Source organism: Mastigoproctus giganteus, chromosome 1, assembly GCF_048544385.1.
Source record: "Mastigoproctus giganteus isolate SK-2022 chromosome 1, ASM4854438v1, whole genome shotgun sequence".
In the NCBI taxonomy this organism is placed as follows: domain Eukaryota; kingdom Metazoa; phylum Arthropoda; class Arachnida; order Uropygi; family Thelyphonidae; genus Mastigoproctus; species Mastigoproctus giganteus.
The window spans coordinates 30,042,901-30,062,575 of record NC_143575.1 but is presented as its reverse complement, the minus strand read 5'-3'; the positions used below and the strand labels follow the sequence as shown (position 1 = coordinate 30,062,575).

Genomic DNA, 19,675 nt, shown 5'->3' with positions numbered 1-19,675 from the left:
GAAGCTAGAGAGTATTACTGACCAGAGGAAAACATGCAGCAATAAAGCGAGTTTAAACAGTAAATGACAGATTTGGATCAAAACAGGCATCACTTTTTCCTAATTGTAATTGTAATAATTGTGAGATAATTAACAGACATTTCTGGAATTTTCAGTGGAGAATTCAAAGAAAACATTTTCAAAAACAGCTATTAGATGTTTCAGCTATGTGGAGAGAGTAGATGAAGCATGAACTGCTGAAATATTGTCTGGGTTGAACTGATCCCTTGCACTTAACTCAGGGTTATAGATCACCTCATACCCTACACTTTTTGCAATTTTTTTTTGTTTTTTTGCTGATATCATTAACATACAGAATCACTACCACTCTTTCATAATCCATATTGTGTGTTGTGTTATTGCTTGTTTTCCAAATATTTTCCAAAATAGGTTTTATATGCACCATCAACAATGATGTTATGCTTCACCTGCTTTATACTTAAATATAATATCCACAAACAGAGCAGAATTATTCTACAGATAACTTAAACTTTCATTTGATTGCCATGCATTGATATGCACTTGTGTAATGCATCTAAATTTCACAAAAACATAAAACTTTCAAGTGCTACCAAAATATTGACACTAAAGAAAAACCAATGACACAATTAGATTCAGCAGACAAAATACATATTAGAAACAGTTATATAAAAACATAAATTTTTTTAACATTAATATTAACGTTAATTATTAATGATCACCACTTAAATTATTAACTATGTTAATTAACTTTTAATATACTTATAAAAGAAAATAATGTATTTAAGTTTTAAAGCAAAAAAATAATAACAGACATATCTCAGTATCAACTTTTCCATTTTATATTGTTAATTTCTAAATATGAATTAGCCTGCAATTTTCTTATTAAGCTACTATTTCATTAACTAAGTCAAGGAAAAATGCAACCATACTTATTTATCAAAATTGCTAACAACTGCGTGTACATGCACAATAACAAGATAAACAGATCTTATACATCTATAGCCTTAATATTTTCTACATTAAAAGCTAAATAATTTGACTACAAAACTTATCACTTAATTTCCTATGTAACTTTAGTCATTGTAATAATGTGGCACAATGTCATGAGGAGATCTCATAGGGTTCAGTGCTGGGTCCTTTATTGTTTCTAATATTTAATAGAGATACTGAAGACCTTACAACTTTGATTACACAAAGGTAAGTAGGGTAAGTTAACCCTACCTTTGTGTAGGGTATGCTTACTCTAACAAAAAACAGATGATGATGATGCTTCAAAAGAGCCTATATAATTTCACTGTTATAGAAATTAAATGACTTTATGATGACTTAAAAGGAAATAGCAGCAAAATTATTACAACTAAAAGTGAACAAGACTCACACGGTATTCAGAAAGGGACAATTTCACAGTGGTTTACAGTGTTAAATGTAGATGTCATGCATACCAGAAATCAAGCATGCTATCACACAACTATGTTACAACCAGAGACAAAGAAAACAGGCATTTACAACCAGAGACAAAGAAGTCATTATTCCATAGTATAAAGTCAACTTTTGTGAGTCAGAAGCACAAAAGCCTATGGAAATATGCAAGAAAAAAATAAGATATTACTGTTATAAAATAATTAATTTCATGTATTTATTTAATTTTATATATTAAATGTATATTACAGATTAATTTTTATGGTACATTCTATTTTTAAATAAATATTGAATAGCTGATAACATTAAAAACATAAAATATATAACAGGCAGGCAGATGGGCTGAAACTATAAGAGAGAAGGGGATGTGCTTGTTAAAAAGTTTAAAATTTAACATCCCTCTGTATAAAGTAACAGGCTGCACCTTGAATGTATGTATGTACTGATTTGCAAACTGTATTTCAGAAGGATATGGAACTTAACGCATAATAAGATACATTTATAATAAGATATTCTTACAAAGAGCACACATTCTGTATCTCACAAAGCCTCCCATGCAGCAACTAGAATATTTATGACTTTAAAAGGAATGAGCATACTAAAGACTGAAGGTGCCTTTTCTCTTTCTCAGGTGACATTAAGGAAGAGAGATTTAAACTAATAAAGGCTACTTAATCTTCATTAAACTCATGCTCCTGATTTAACAGACATTCATGTGGAATCTGTGAGACATCACTTTTTGTTTTGATTATACAAAATTATTTAGCTTTTTACTGAATTGAAAACAGTGACTGTTAATTTTGATTTGCTAAACCCAATTAAAAAGTGTTGAACAAAAATAAATGAAAAAAACCAATAATAATAATAAAAAAGTTTTTATTGTATTTTTCAGAATATTTAAGGTCGCTCATCCCTGGATTGAAACATAGGCACTCAAGTGACATCTGGCAAATGCAACATGAACATCTGTACTTTTGTCAACTGTTCACGTTTAGCCAGTGACAGCAAGATCAGAACCTATCACTGGCATCTCACAGACACCACATTGGGAATGAAAATTGCCTAGAAGAAAGTTTGATGCTTTTGCTCACCTGGAATTTGTTAAATGCAAAACAAAAATTTAATGTCTTGTAATTTGTAGCATACCAAAATGAAAACAGAAAATACCATATAACCAGTTAGAGAATATTGGTGGTCAATAGTACATAGAGGAACTGATTTCATTTACAAATTTCAAAAAAAAAAAAAAAAAAATCATGAAATATTTTTCATTTAAATTTTTCTGTTTGCTATCTGTCAGACACCATACTAGTAGTGGAAGGTTAAAGAAAATTCTCTTGGAATTAAAAGGTAATTAGTTACTGCAATAAACTCTTCCCCTAATACTGTGGAACAGAAGTAATTCAAATTATTAGAAAAATATTTAGATGAAATAAATAAAATAATTAATAAGGGCTATGGCTTACAATGTTATTACAGATATGAAGTTTTCTAAGCAGTGCAGACAGTCTGCAAGAGTAGCTCATGGTGTCTTGACAATGATATACAGGATTTTTTCTAGCAGAGATAAGGAGGTGATTATCCCTTGTCAGACCACACCTTGAGTACTGTATACAGGTCTGGAGGCCTCATTTTAAGAAGGATGTAGAATTGTTGGAACGAGTACAGAGAAGGGCAACAAGATTAGTGAATGCAACAAAGGGTTGCTCTTACGAAGAAAAGCTTACGTTTTGCAGATTAGTGTCTGGAGACTAGGCACCTGCGAGGTGATCTGATTGAGGTATATAAAGCCTCGAATGGTTTGAGCATCATTCTCATCAGTGCTGATGGGATTCTTCCTCTTGCTCAGAATAATCACTTGAGAGGGCATAAATTCAAATTGAGGAAAGACAGTTGTAGGATTGATGTGCAGAAGTTTGCCTTTAGTCAGCGGGTAGTTGTCTGGTGGAACAGACTTCCATCTTTTGTTGTGGAAGCTGACAGCCTAAATAAATTTAAGGCTGAGCACAGGACAGGTATTTGGAACAAACGGAGGGTTGAAATGGGAGCGTTTTTTTTTTTTTCTGGCTGATGCTGCATAAGCTTGCTTTCTTGCATCATATGCCTCTACTAATGCTAATGCTGTTAAAAGGCAATTTTTTTTCTTTAATTTCATTCCATTTATTTTATTTTTATTATTCTGGCTTTACTTTCTTATATCATTTTGCTAATACCAGTCTTGACTCTGACACAAAATTATCTCAGCTGTTTAGTTTGTTGTGCATGTGTAAGCTGTGTAAAGGGGCTCACATCTGGTTAGCATGGGCTTGGCACGCCCAGTGTCCTGAGCTGGATATCATCATTCTTCTCTTTCTTGGTGATTCCCTTCTACTTCTCTCTCTCTCTCTCTCTCTCTCTCTCTCTCTCTCTCTCTCTCTCTCTCTCTCTCTCTCTCTCATGGGAACTCAGAAATTTTTTTTGGCTGGAGCAGCATAAGCCTTAGGCTTCCTTGCACCGTATGGCTAATAATAATAATAAAATAATAATAATAAAGAATCAATATTTATAAAAAAATATTTTGTAATACAGTGAAGCGAATCTTTTTTCAATATATGTACATTAAAAATTAAAAAAAAATAAGTTCCCCCATATTTAATCCCAAGGGCTCACATCTGGTGAGTATGGGCTAAGCACACCTAGGATCCTAAGCTGGATATCACCACTCTTCTCTTTTTTGGTGATTCCCTCCTACTTCTCTCTCTCTCAGGGCACTCAAATTTTTTTTGGCTGGTGCAGCATAAGCCTCAGGCTTCCTTGCACCATATGGCTAATAATAATAATAATATATGTATGAAACATTACAAAAATAATTTATATTTAGACTATCGAAAGGAAACAAAATCTAAAAAACATTAATATTTCCATCAATATTTCAAACAATATAAACAAATAAAAATAAGAATTACCACTGACAACAGTTTTAACAGCTTCGTTGTACACTTGTGCTTGAGTGGCATCAGGTTTAAATACACTGTCGAAGGAATATATCTTACCCTAGAGAGAGAGAGAATAAGAGCATAAATTCCATATTTCTCTCTACTCTCACAAAAAAAAATTATTTCATAATGACAATAAATCTATAACAAGCAGTCAGCCTTATATAAGATAAAAATTCAAATTTATTATGTTGTAAAATATGCACTGATATGCTATCTCTCTATACATTAAAAAAGATTTCCTCCTAATGATATTTATTCGAGCCAATGGGAGAAGAGGGCAGGGCAATTACGTCACTACAAATGTGCAGGTAAATAATTTCATTGTTGTCTTCCATTGAAAGACAACTCCATAATGTTCACCAACCTTGTGCAATGCAACCACAGGGGCTCACATCTGGTGAGTATGGGCTTGGCACACTCAGGGTCCTGAGCTGGATATCACCATTCTTCTCTTTCTTGGTGATTCCTTTCTACTTCTAACTCTTGTTTTCTCTCTCTCTCTCTTTTTCTCTCACAGGATAATTCAGAAATTTTTTTTTTTGGCTGGTGCAGCATAAGCCTCAGGCTTAGTTGCACCATATGGCTAATAATAATAATAATAAGAATAATAATAATAATAATAAGTGCTTCCCTCTGTAATATATGACCATGCACAGTATCATTTGATGTTCCAGTGTAATGTCAGCTGATAAAGGATTCCAATACAGTTTGTATATTTGTAAATAGTTTAGTATTTTATTTAGTTTGCAAATATTTTAGTCCTGCTCTTTCGGATGCAACAATATTCCTCATGCATTATGGAACCCGAAGCAAAAGGCCTTTTCCTAAGTGACCTATGTAAACACTGGTAAATAATTACATAGTGATATTTATTCCACCTTGAGAATGCCACATGGTGGGGTGGGGTAGCGAATGGGAGAAGAGGGATTCAGGTCACATGGTACAAGTGGGTAGGACAATTACGTCACTACAAATGTACAGGTAAATAATTACATAGGTCATTTACTGATCAGATATCGATCATAGTGGCATAGTGTTTGGGTATGATGCCACCTGTGATTTCCCACATTGGCGCCATCAGTACTCTTGTGATGAATACAGAACCTCTGTAAAAGCCAGAAAAGTGTTCGGTTCTGTTGTTTATGCTGGCTTTTTGGTCGCACGACCCCTAGTGGGACTCCACGTTGCCTGCCGCCACCACTGGGAGGTGAGCCAAACTATCCACAGTACTCTGGCTGCTCTCCATCAGGGATTGACGGAGAACAAAAGAAAAAAAAAAAAAAAAGAATGAATGAGTGAGGGAGATAGCTGAAGGATGGGAGTAAAAAGGGGTAGGAAGAGCATCAGTGCGTTTCTACAAGTGTGTCTCTTACGTAGAAAAGATTTGACTTACTCTGTCATAACTCTACATTTTACATAGAAAAGTGTGCACAGGGTTGGCGAGCAAAGCAAGCAGGGGGTAATGCCCCCTAGTTTAATATTAAAAAATATATATTTATGTTTCATTGTAATAGCTTCAAAGCCCCTATAAATTTTTTTGTGCTTCACAGAAAAAAAAATGCTTTTTTTTAAATTTTTTACATGCATATTTAATAATCATAAATAAATTTCTTATTTTTGGTTTAACCTACTGTTGGCTGTGTTGGGATCCTTTTAATCTCTGTGCTTTTTTAAGCTCTTTTCCTCTCTAAAACTCTTCTGTTCATTCAGAAGTAACTGCAGTCCTTTCCCAAGTAATTTTTTGTTCAGTTTCTTTACTGAATATGGTCATATGATCCTCAAAGGCTGAGGAACACATATATATGATTTTGCACACCCATTAATGATTAAGCTTTTTAAACCAACAAAAGAGTATTGTTCAAGGTACAGACAAAATGGATGTCTCTTTACATCCATTTTGGTCTATACCTCAAACTGATTACCTTAGTGGCAGAGGAGAAAAAAGATGCATGGAACGATTATAACTTAACAAATCTTCGATCCTAACGTAAATATAAATTAATCATAATAAAGCTATTCAGACAGCTTGGCATGCTAAGGAAGATTATGCAGAGTTCTTGGCTAATAGTGCAAAGAACAGCAGCAAGGAATTCTTGGGTATGCTATCAGTAAAAGAAAAGTAATCAACAACATTGACCCACCTTGTATCTACAGAAACAGTACCAATGATCCTGCATGAATAAATATTTTGCATTTACATGCACATATGAAGCTTTTAAACTTGAGGATACCAGTGGCCTAGCTAATATTAAGTGGGAAATAAATGATTTTATGATGACTTAAAAGGAAACAGAAGCAAAATCATTACAACTAAAAGTGAACAAGACACCAGAACTGATAGAACCTGTCCAATTATAATGAAAGAAGTAGCAAAAGAGGTTGTCATGGCTGCATCATTAATTAGGTTAAACCTATAGACTGGAGATACAAACATCTCTCATTTTTATGAAGGTGGTAGGGTGTCAAAAGTAACTACTGACATGTATGTTAAGCTTTTGTGCCAAGGAAAATTATGGAGTCCTTAATTTACAATGCAATACAAGATCATCTGCACAAGAATGGAATTACATGAGAATTATAAACATGGCTCTTTTAAGGGAACATTATCTATCTCCATCACCAAGATCACCTTATTAAATGATAAACATCATCATCTAATTAGATGATCCCCCTTAAATCTGATGATCTAATTAGCTATATGAGGTTGTCACTAAATAAATGGATGCAAAGGATTGTGCACCATCTACTTAGATTTTAGTAAAGCTTTTTACACAGTCTCACATGAATGACTATTGTATAAATTGGAAGAGTAAGCCATTTTAGATGCAAGTTACTACTATGGATAAAAAGATGATTTGAGTGCAGCAGACAGAGAGTTTAGTAAAAGATTAAAGGAATTTTATCTAATATCAATATACAAAAGTCTTTTGGGGCTGATAGTACTTCAAATCCCTATCCCAGTGTTCTATTTTGTGCACCTATTAATCATCCACATCCAGCATATCCTAATAAAAGGGAAAAAAACTAATCACCATAATTCTCTTACTCCAGATCTTTCTAACATAGGGAAAATTCCACTCAAACCAGCTTTCAACTGTCTCTCAAAATAACTACCAGTACAAATGTTTCATGAGGAGGAATCACTAAACCTAAAGGGTATCTTTAGATAACTGGAGAAGGGATAAATAAACAAATGCCTTGGAAAATATTTGTGGGGCAGTCAGTTTTCTTTCTAAATGCTTTAGTAACTCCTAATTTACAAGCTTTCCAAATAGTTTTGGTATATCATAATACCTTGTTTTTTTTCTCCTCCTTTTATATCTAAAAAATTCCACTTAAAAAAAAAATAAATTCCAACTATTCAAAGATTAGATAATTGGAAAAATAATGGATCAACAAGAAAAGTATCTTGAAAGAACCTGGTTTACTCTTCTGAAGTAAAAAAAAGAACTGAGGAAATAACAAAACCATGATTAAATGAAATGCATAACTTGTTTATGTTTACTAATGCTGAGTTAGAGGTAGAGGGTAAAAGGTAAAGCAAATCGACAGGTGTTTATATACTCGTAGAATGATAAGCGATATGAAAAGGAAGGTGCTATATGTAATTTATGTACAGCTCCTTCTTTACATAATGTAAAGTGTTTTGATGTCAATATGACCATTCAAATGCAAAATGCAATATGTATATGAATTATTTTAGTGAGAATTTAAAATCTTATTGAGAATAATTCAGTATTACATTATAAAATAAACAAATTAAAAACACTAATTAGCAACTGCATGGACACGGTGGAGGAGAAATTTTGGGAAAGCACAGAGCTTGAACTTGAAGTAAGATAAAAAAAATTTTTTTCGTATTTATAACTGGGTTATAAGAGCCCTTCCCGCATAATAATGGTATTAAAAAATAACCCATGTTTAAACAAAACCATTTTATAACAGGGAGCAGTGTATTTCATTTATTTCTTAAAATTCAATTTCTTACCATAATTAAGATAAAAGGTCAATTAATCAAATTAAAGAAATTTTTCAAGAATGTTTGCTTCTAATGATTTATTCGTAGTCTGAATAAAAATAATGAATCATGAATAATATTTTCTTTAATGAATAACAAATAAATTTTTATTTAAATTGTACTACAAAGAAGTTATTTGAATAATGCCCAATTCTAGCTAATGGGGTTCTGTCAATGGTATACAGCAAATTTTGCCAGCAGGGACAAGGATGTAATTATCCCATATACAGGGTGTTTCAAAAATGATGGTCAATAATTTAAAGTGAAAAATACAAACTAAAATAAGCAAAAAGGTCCCAGTGAACAATGGGCTACAAATGAACCATTTTCGAGATAATGCACATTTTCTGTTACGATTTGCCACTGACTATGGGAGCACTAGTTTAGCAAAAAGCTGTGAATCCTTTGCTAAGGCTGGTTTTATTAAACATAAGATAATACAATTTTAATTTTTGGTTTCAACACCACAGGATTTTACAGACTTACAAAAGGTGTTCAAAATGCTGTCCTTGCATCTGTACACAGCTTTGTAGTCTTTTCTGTAATGAGTTGCGAATCCTCTCAGGCATTCCTGGGTCATTTCTGATTTTCTGAAAGGCTCCTTAAACCCGACGATTCAATTCCTCAACTGTGTTAATGTCAGAAGTATATACTAAGCTTTTTACATGACCCCAGACACAAAAATTCATAGGATTTAAATCTGGTGATTTGGGAGGCCACATTACTGGCCCACCTCTACCTATCCACATTGACCACACCTTCTAGTTAGATAACGAGTCACAACTCGAGCAGAATATGCCAGTGCACCATCATGCATAAACCACATGTTCTGGCTTTGCTGAAGTGGAACACTATCATCATCAAGGTCTGGAAGAACATTCTGCAGAAACTGAAGGTACAGCTCTCCTGTTAGCCTGTTTGGCAGAAAGTGTGGTCCAATTAGATGGTCTCTTAGTAGTCCTGCCCAAACATTCAACAAGAAATGTTGCTGATGTCGTGAATCATGAACTGTCATTTGGATTTTCATCGGACCAAACGTGACAGTTATGAAAATTAAAAATACCATCATGAGTAAACCCAGCTTCGTCAGTGAATAAAATGTTGTTTAAAAATTGGGGGTTCAGCACACACTGTTGTTGCATCCACTGGCAGAAGTTCACTCTGGAAGAATAGTCTGTATTACTGAGACTTTGTACACACTAGATATAGAAGGGGTACAGTAATTGACGATGTAAAATTCACAACACACACTACTATGACTCAGTACACGTTCTTGGTGAGCAACCCTCCTTGTCGAAATTCCTGGATTTTGTTCTACTCTTTCCAACACCCTTTCCTCAACATCAGGTATTATACTTCTGGCCTACCTGCTCATACTCCATGTGCGAAGCGCCCATGTTCTCTAAAGCATTGTGTACCCTGATGAATGCGCGCCTATTGGGCTGCCTTCGGCAGGGAAATGCTTCTTGGTAAAAACGTGTAGCCTCGAATGCACTGCCGTTGGCTTTACCATACATGAAGTGCATGTCCGCATACTCTTCATTGCTGTAACCTCTTCTAGTTCTCTGAGCATTGAGAGAGGGGAAAGGGAGAGAATGAGCATAACCTAACATAATATAAAAAAACATATCAGTGGCAGATCCCAACTAGAAATATGCAGTATCTCGAAAATGATTCACTTAAGCACCCATGTTTACTAGGCTTTTTTTGCATATTGTAGTCTGTACAGTTCACCTTTAAATTATTAACCATCACTTTTGAAACACCCTATATAAGGCAATGGTGAGGCTGCACTTTGACTGCTGCATACAGGGCTGGAAGCCTCTTTTAAGGATGTGGCTGTCTTGGAATGAATGCAGAGAAGAGCAACCAAATTAGTCAAAGACATAAGGGTACTCTTTCAGTTCTGCAGGTTGCATTACTTGGAAATTAGGTACATGTGGAGAGACCTGATCGAAATATTTAAGGCTTTAAGTGGATTGTGTAACTAAATGCTAATAGCATCCTTACTCTCCCTTGGCAATACATTAGGGAAAATAAATTGAAAAAGAATGGCTGCAGAATAGATGTGTGTAAAGTTGCTTTCAGCCAGAGAGTAATTGGAGAGAGAGTTGGAACAAACTTATGTGTGGTGTTGTGGAAGTGGATAGTTTGAATGAATTAGCATTAGCATTAGCAAAGGCACATGATGCAAGAAAGCAAGCTTATATAGTATCAGGCAAAAAAAAACACCCTTATTTCACCCATCCACTTGCTCCAAATGTTTGTCAAGTTCTGCCTTGAATCTATTTAAGACAGAATCTATTGAATCTATTTTTGAATCTTCTACGACAGATGGAAGTTTGTTCCACTAATCAACTACCTGCTGGCTAAAGGCAAACTTTCACACATCTATCCTACAACCGTCTTTCCTCAATTTGAATTTATGCCCTCTCAGGCGATTATTCTGAGCAAGAGGGAGAATCCCATCAGCATTGAGCATGCTCAAACCATTCAAGGCTTTATACAACTCAATCAGATCACCTTGCAGGTGCCTAGTCTCCAGACACTGTAATTTGCAAAACTTAAGTCTTTCTTCATAACAGCGACCCTTTGTTCCATTCACTAATCTTGTTGCCCTTCTCTGTACTTGTTCCAACAACTCTACATCCTTCTTAAAATGAGGCCTCCAGACCTGTATACAGTACTCAAGGTGTGGCCTGACCATTGCCTTATACAAGGGGATAATCACCTTATCCCTGCTAGAAAACTTCCTGTATATCATTGACAAGACACCATGAGCTACTCTTGCAGACCATCTGAACTGCTCAGAAAACTTCATATCTGCCTGCACAATTACCCCCAGGTCCTTTTCATTCTCTACCACTGCCAGTGTGGTACCACAGAGTTGATAAGTTACTCTGGGATTACTGCTTCCCATATATAGTACTTTACATTTGTCAATGTTAAACTTCATTTGCCACCTCTCAGCCCATCTGCTCAACTTTTCTAGATCCTGTTGCAACAGTGTTCTGTCATTAGTGTCATTAACAACCCTGCCAACCTTCGCATCATCTGCAAACTTGGACATTAAGCCTGATATACCATCATCAATATCATTTATAAATACAGAAAACAACAATGGACCCAACACTGAACTCTGAGGGACTCCACTAATAACATTAGTCTATGAAGAGCAGTGTCCATTGATTACCACTCTCTGTCTTTTCCCACTCAACCATCCCTTTATCCATAGCAGCAAATTGCCTCCAATGCCACACTGCTCCAATTTGTGCAGCAGTCTTCCATGTGCAACAGTATCAGAGGCTTTTCTAAGATCCAAATTTATGATATCAAAGTTATTCTTTGCATCCAGTTCCTTTGTGACTACATCATAGTATCCAATCAAATTAGTCAGACAAGACTTCCCCTTAACAAACCCATGCTGTGTCCGAGCTATAACTGAAGTCTTGTTATTTGGTTTTTTTAGGAGCATTAGCAACTAAGGCCATATTGCTCCGGTGCGGTGGTCATTCCCTGACCTTTCCGCAAGCTCCGTATTTGGTGGTGACGGGCTCGAACCCCGGTCTAATCAAGAAGCGTGTGCTACGCACTGCTGCTCCTTCCCACCTGGCTACGGAGGCGCCCTGAAGTCTTGTCTAGATGATCCTGCGATGCTTCTTTAACCAGTGCCTCCATTAATTTCCCTGGAACAGAAGTTAAACAAACAGGTCTGTAATTATCTGGCTCCCTTTGATCCTCCTTTGTGGATTGGGGTCATATTTGCACATCTCCAGTCCATGGGTACCTCCCCTGAGTCCAGGGAAGGTCTCATAATTAGGGCTAAGGGTTTGCTTACTTCCTTTGCTGCCCCCTTTAATATAAGGAAGAATTTAAGGAATTCAAGGAAGAATTAAAAAATTATTCGAGGGGATGGATAGATAAACTGGATAGTTTGTTTGTTTTTTTGTTTGTTGATGTATAGGCTCACTTCCTTGCATCATTTGCTACTACTAATTCTAATATCTAGATTTTTAAAAAGGATTGAATTTTTTCTTGAGAATTACACCAATTCTGCCCTTTCTTAACCCTCCATTGCTAATATGGGGTTTGACAGATGCTATTTTAAATTTGGAAATGAAATCAAATACTTCCATATATACCTTTCCCACCAATATTCTCTAAATGATTATACAGTACTTTATTTTCATTTCAATATATGAATTATGAGAACTTAATTTTTTATTTGGCACTTAACAGACACCATGCAAGCTATAGCATCTATCTTTTTTTTTGTATTCAACTCCAATTCAGATGGTCTATGTGAATTGGAGTTGAATACAACTCCAATTCACATAGACCATCTGTGAAGTCTAAGCATGAGCTGTCTAATCTTACCATAGAGCTTTGGTTTCACTAGGTAAATGTGAACAGCAGACAGAAACACAGCCCTATGTGCAGTGTCTGCCAGATGAGCCATTGTGATTCAATTTGGGAGATGAGTAATCTTGAAAATTCTAAGAAATACAATAAAAATGTTATTATTACCAGTTCTCTTGTTAGTTTTTGTTCGATATTTTGTAATTCAGTTTAGCAAATCATATTTAACAAACCCCACTTTCAATTTTGTGAAAAATTGAAAGTGGGGTTTGTTAAATTCTACACTACTATCTGTATAATTAAAACAAAAGTTGTCTCAGGCATCATAAGCATATTTGTTCCACTTAGGATAAAATTGACGGACAGTTAATATAAGTATAAAGTGGCTATAAGTCACATCCATCTGTTCCAGTGCATCTGCAGAGAATATTTAATTGACAGATAATGGCCATATATTAATATTTGTTAGGCATACTAGAAGGTAATCGGTGTTCTCCCCAGAAAATTTTGTCAGCCAGGTGGCACATGAAGTAGCCGGGCGAGGAAGTGTAATACTTCGCAATATTATAAAATTTTCTGTTATTTTTAAATGTGATTTAAGCAATCCAGAGCAAAAATTAATTGCATAATTTAACATTATATGCTCCTGTTTCATTGACCTCAATTGCATAGTACGTTTGAATTAATATTATAGAGATCAGTGAGCAGTACCATATGGTACTGCGAAAATTGCTTAAATTTTAGCTGGACGGTAGATTAAATTCACCGGGTCGTGCACCCATTCGATAGGTCCTAGGGAGAACACTGGGTAATGCTGATTAGAATTATGTAAAGAGATTACAATTATGAAAAAAAAAAAAAAACTATTCCAAAACTCAGCATCAATATGGCTGATCATATGCAAATGAAAGAACTGCACTGCTATAAAGATTAGGTGCCCATGGCTTTCATAACATGCAAATGACACTGAATGCCACAGTTAATAAACAGTGCATCACTGGTGAAACTGTCTTACAGGTTTATAGGCATAAGATGTGGACATGGACAGAAACCTACCTTCAAACATTAGGAAAAGGGATATACCTGTAGCAATATATGATACACTGTGAATGCACAAGGAACCAGCAGAAGGCAAAGAGTTGCCTGTCCTTTTTTTTTTTTTTTTTTTCTTATGCTGCAATTCAAAATGGTGCACAACAAATTCTACACTACTATCTGTATAAGATCAGCATGCTTAGTAAATTCTCATGAATGCTGATCTGGGGAAAGAAATTTAACAGATGGAATTTCATGGACAGAAGTCTATTTCCAGTTGAATGATGATGTTGCTACCTATAACTGCAAAATTTAAGCAAATGATAATCTCACATGAAGTCCCAGTGAACAGATTTATGACATAATTCATTGTTGATCCATTCTTTTTTGAAAACTCCCAACAAGCCCTGTCAATGCAGATTTACACTACCTTCTGGTATTGGTAAACCATATTGTTTCAACAATCCAACAGCATGGATACTGCAAGATATCTGCTCTTACACTATATAGTCTCCTTGGCACACTGCAACCAGTCACTGAGAGGATATTTTTCAATTTCCTTATAGTGTAATTACTTCAGCCACCTGATTTCAATCCCTGTGACTTTTGACTTTGGAACTTTCTGATGAATGTCTGCCTTGGTAATGACATTCTGATGGCAAGAATCACATACCTACTGTCAACATCTTGGCTGAAATCATATATGGCACCACTGAAAATAGTTCTTTATTGTGACTACTGCACATAAAAGTGCAGAAGTCACAATAAAGTGTCACAGTGTCACTTTTATTTTGGATATTTTTAGCAGGTTGGCTACATAGTGCATTACTTCAGTGGCACTCAACTTTTTTTGTTGAAATATCCCATACAATTTTCCTGAAAAATACTATCTCCATTACATTTTTTTTCTACAAAATATGTCCCCTAAATGCATTCTCCAGATAATACCAATGATAACTGATGAATTAACCCAGATGCATAACACAAATAAATTATTATCTAGATGTTAAAAGTTTATAATTTCTCAATCTGAAAGTTTTTAGCTCATAGGCTTTTGTCAATTTAAAAGTTTACAATTTTTCAATAAAGCTGATTTCATGTAAACATAACCCCTAAAGGGTTTTTGTATATTGCCAAAGGGTATACATACCACTGTTTGAATACTACTGCACTAGTTCATATGGTCTTTATCACATATTATGTTTGTAAAAGTATTCATGCACTAATTTTCATATTGTGAAGGCTACTTAAGATGTAGTTACAGATGAGCATGATTCTGTAATTCATGATAGCAAACTGCTGAGCAAAAATCACTCCACTGTGTTAGCTATAAATTATTTATTACTAAAAAAATTTTTAAATACAATAAAATATTATATTGGTGTAGATAAATAAACAGTTATAACCCTTTTTGTAGCCGGCTCAGAAATTACATGGAAGGATAATATTAAGAGGAAACCAACATACATTATAAAATGAAAATTACACAAAAATTAATAAAATTAAACAACCAACACATATATTTTATTGTAATATTAATTTTGTCATCATTGAATATATCTACAACCAGTGCAATGAAGTGTTTCTTACTCATCTTCTTGTTTAATCACTTTATTATATATTTTTCAGTTTTTAACATTCTATATATTATTTTATTAAAATCTATCTACTATTGTCAATTTAAGGCAAAATGTGAGTGTTTTTTTTTACCAGTTAGGTGATGCACCTTAGTGGAAAACTTCTGTAAGCACAATAAAGTACACTACCACGCAACCATCACAAAAAGGAATTGTCCATTCCATTACAGGCAGGATTACACCTATACCAGGCTATATTAGCATTAGAATTAGTAGAAGCATATGACACATGAAAGCAAGCTTATACAAAAGCAAAGCAAAAGGCTCAAGCTAATGGAAGTGCTGTGGCTCAGAGCAGAACTGAGGGGAGCAGTTGTCCTCTGACTCACAGACTTATAAAATGCACTGTTTGCTTGATGTTTGCAGAGCAGTCGGGTACGGGACGTGATACTGCCAAGGGGGATGTCTTTGTGTGTGCGCGATGCAAAGAGTGTATCAATATCAGGCAACAACTCGGCGTTCTTGTGGGCCTATATGAGAGCTTGAAGGACAGGGTGGCCCATCAAGCTCTCAGCTGCCCACATCAACGCCAGAGCTTGCACTTGGGCATCGCGTGACACAGAGACAACCCCCAAGGCAGAATGCGCTGGTCCCGAAGGAACTAGTAGTTGTTGGTGACTCTATTGTCAGGGAAACGGGGAACATGCTTTGTAAAAAAGATAGGTGGAACAGGACCAGGGTATGTCTGCCAGGGGCAAAGGTTGATGACGTTGTCGAGCGAATATCATCTTTTAAGGGCACAAAAGGTGATATAGTTGTACACGTTGGCACTAATAATATTAAGAGTAGGAGACCGGCAGAATTACTTAACAAGTACAGGTCACTGTTGAACAAAAGTCGAGAATTAGGGTTGAATTTGAAAGTGTCTGCAATTCTGCCCAGACACGATAGGAGGGAGTATATGATGAGAGCCTTGTCGATCAATTCGGCCCTGGAAAGATTGTGCAAGGCTCAAGGGGTAGAATTTTTTTCAGCCTGGACTGTACTTGTTAACAGGAGAGATTGCTTCTACAGGGATGGGATACTCTTAAATAGAAAGGGTGCAAGAATATTTGCTGATGCTATCGAGGCAGTGTTAGGTGGGTCGGAAAACTGCTAGCTTGGGTGGAGACAAAGACCAATAGATTGACAGTAGCCACTGGCAGAGGTGAAAGAGATTCTTGCACTGCTTCTATTAGAATGAGCAGAAGCCTGAAAAACAAGATGCATGGTATTTCAGAGCCTGCTGCGAGCCATTGCGGTACAAGTAAACACATGGGTTGTGTTAGGGTAGCTAAGAATAGAAACAGGTGCAGGTATACTTGCGTGTACACCAATGCTAGGAGTTTAGTAAATAAATTTGATGAATTTGAGGTATTGCTCAAAACATCAAAGGCAGATATTGTTGGGATATCAGACACGTGGTGTCACACAGATATAAGAGATGCAGAATTGCAATTTGGGGAGTACAACGTCTACAGAAAGGATAGACAGGATAGGAAGGGGGGGAGGGGTTATGCTATTAGTTAAGAAACACATAAAAACCAAGGAAATGAAGCCAGTCGACATCGCTGGACAGTGCAGTGTTGAGTCAGTTTGGTGTGACATAAGCATTGGGAGATCAAAACTGTGAGTAGGAGTGTGCTATAGGCCTAATGACTCTGATGAGTATAATAAGGAACTGTACAGAGAAATAGAGTGGGCCAGTAAATCAGAGAGTCTTATAATGGGAGATTTTAATTTCCCAGATATTGACTGGAATTTGGGGGCTGGTTACTCACACACTAGCAGGGTTTTTGTGGATTTATTGGATGATTGTTTGCTACATCAGCATGTTCGGGAGGTAACTAGAGGGAGTAATACTCTTGATTTGATTATCAGCAGTGATTCTTCATGCATTAAGAATCTGCAGATAAATGAACCACTAGGTGGCAGTGATCACAGTGTGCTGAAGTGCGATTTACTCTTACTCAAAGAGGTAACTACCATTAGGGGTAAAGGGAAGGGTTATTGCTTCCATAAAGGCGACTACGATGGACTGAGACAGTATTTAAATTCTATACAGTGGGACCAACTGATGATGTTACCAACAGCAAATTCAAAATGGGAAGCATTCAAAGAACTTATCTTGGAAGCTACTAGGCTTTACATACCAACTAAGAAATATTGTTCAAGGTTTAGGCCAAAATGGATGTCAGATGAACTAATGAGGCATATGGCAGAGAAGAAAAATGCATGGGATACTTACAAATTAACACATGACACAGAAGCCTATGATAGATACAAGTTGATATGCAACCAAGTTACAAAGGAGGTTAGGCAGGCAAAGGCAGATTACGAGAAATCCTTGGCAAGGGATGCAAAGAAAAACAGCAAAGAGTTCTTTACTTATGTAAACTCTAGAAGGAAGGGGATGAATCAGATTGGTCCACTTGATATTGATGGGTCAACTGTTGATGATCCTGCTCAGGTAGCTAACAAACTAAATGAATATTTTGCATCGACATTCACACATGAGGAGTTATTCAGCAAGGGGAATGCCAGAGGTGTATTCAACTCTAGCAGTAAGCTACAGAATCTTGAAATAACTGGGAGTAAAGTGGAGGAGAAACTGTTGAAGATAAACACAAGAAAGGCACCTGCGGTGGATGGGATCTATCCAGTTATATTAAAGGAGGCAGCAAAGGAAGTAAGCAAACCCTTAGCCATAATTATGAGAGCTTCCTTGGACTCAGGGGAGGTACCCATAGACTGGAGATGTGCAAATGTGACCCCAATTCACAAAGGAGGATCAAAGGCTGACACAAGTAATTATAGACCTGTGAGCTTAACTTCTGTTCCAGGAAAATTAATGGAGGCACTAGTTAAAGAAGCACTGCAGGATCATTTAGACAAGACTTCAGTTATAGCTCAGACACAGCATGGTTTTGTTAAGGGGAAGTCTTGCCTAACCAACTTGATTGGATACTATGATGCAGTCACAAAAGAACTGGATGCAGGGAATAACTTTGATATTATATACTTGGATCTTAGAAAGGCTTTTGATACTGTTGCACATGGAAGACTGCTACACAAATTGGAGCAATGTGACATTGGAGGCAAATTGCTGCTATGGATCAAGGGGTGGTTGAGGCGGAGAAGACAGAGAGTGGTAATCAATGGACACTGCTCATTGTGGACTAATGTTATTAGTGGAGTCCCTCAGGGCTCAGTGTTGGGTCCACTATTGTTTTCTGTATTTATAAATGATATTGATGATGGTATATCAAGCTTAATGTCCAAGTTTGCAGATGATACAAAGGTTGGCAGGGTTGTCAAGGACACTACTGACACTATGCTGCTGCAACAGGATCTGGAAAGGTTGAGCAGATGGGCTGAGAGGTGGCAAATGAAGTTTAACATTGACAAATGTAAAGTACTACACATGGGAAACAGCAACCCCAGAGCAACGTATCAACTCTGTGGTACTACACTGACAGTGGTAGAGAATGAAAGGGACTTGGGGGTGGTTGTGCAGGCAGATATGAAGTTCTCTGAGCAGTGCAGACGGGCTGCAAGAGTAGCTCATGGAGTATTGTCAATGATATACAGGAATTTTTCCAGCAGGGATAAGGAGGTGATTATTCCATTGTATAAGGCAATGGTCAGGCCACACCTAGAGTACTGTATACAGGTCTGGAGGCCTCATTTCAAGAAGGATGTAGGGCTGCTGGAACGAGTACAGAGAAGGGCAACAAGATTAGTGAATGGAACAAAGGGGTGCTCTTACGACGAAAGGCTTAAGTTTTGCAAATTACAGTGTCTGGAGACTAGGCACCAGCGAGGTGATCTGATAGAGGTGTATAAAGCCTTGAATGGTTTAAGCATGCTCAATGCTGATGGGATTCTTCCTCTAGCTCAGAAAAATCACCTGAGAGGGCATAAATTCAAATTGAGGAAAGACAGATGTAGGATAGACGTGCGGAAATTTGCTTTTAGCCAGCGGGTGGTTGGTTGGTGGAACAGACTTCCATCCCTTGTGGTGGAGGTTGATAGCCTAAATAAGTTTAAGGCTCAGCTGGACAGGTATTTTGAACGAACAGAGGGGTGAAGTGGAAGTGGGTTTTTTTTTTTTTTTTTTTTTGGCTGATGCTGCATAAGCTTGCTTTCTTGCATCAAATACCTCTACTAATGCTAATGCTAAAAAAAAAAAAAAAAAAAAGGGCTCACATCTGGTGAGTATAGGCTTG

The 19,675-nt window shown here is 36.4% G+C and overlaps 1 protein-coding gene across 1 annotated transcript in view; it reads right to left on the bottom strand.

The window, feature by feature from the left end:
• The window catches only part of LOC150090676 (kinesin heavy chain-like), a 201,913-nt gene that overhangs the window by 131,210 nt on the left and 51,028 nt on the right, over window positions 1–19,675 (bottom strand). The window contains exon 2 of the mRNA XM_090368489.1: window positions 4,386–4,473. Within this exon, the coding sequence (XP_090224615.1) occupies window positions 4,386–4,473 (88 nt within the window). The remainder of the gene's footprint in view (window positions 1–4,385; window positions 4,474–19,675) is intronic.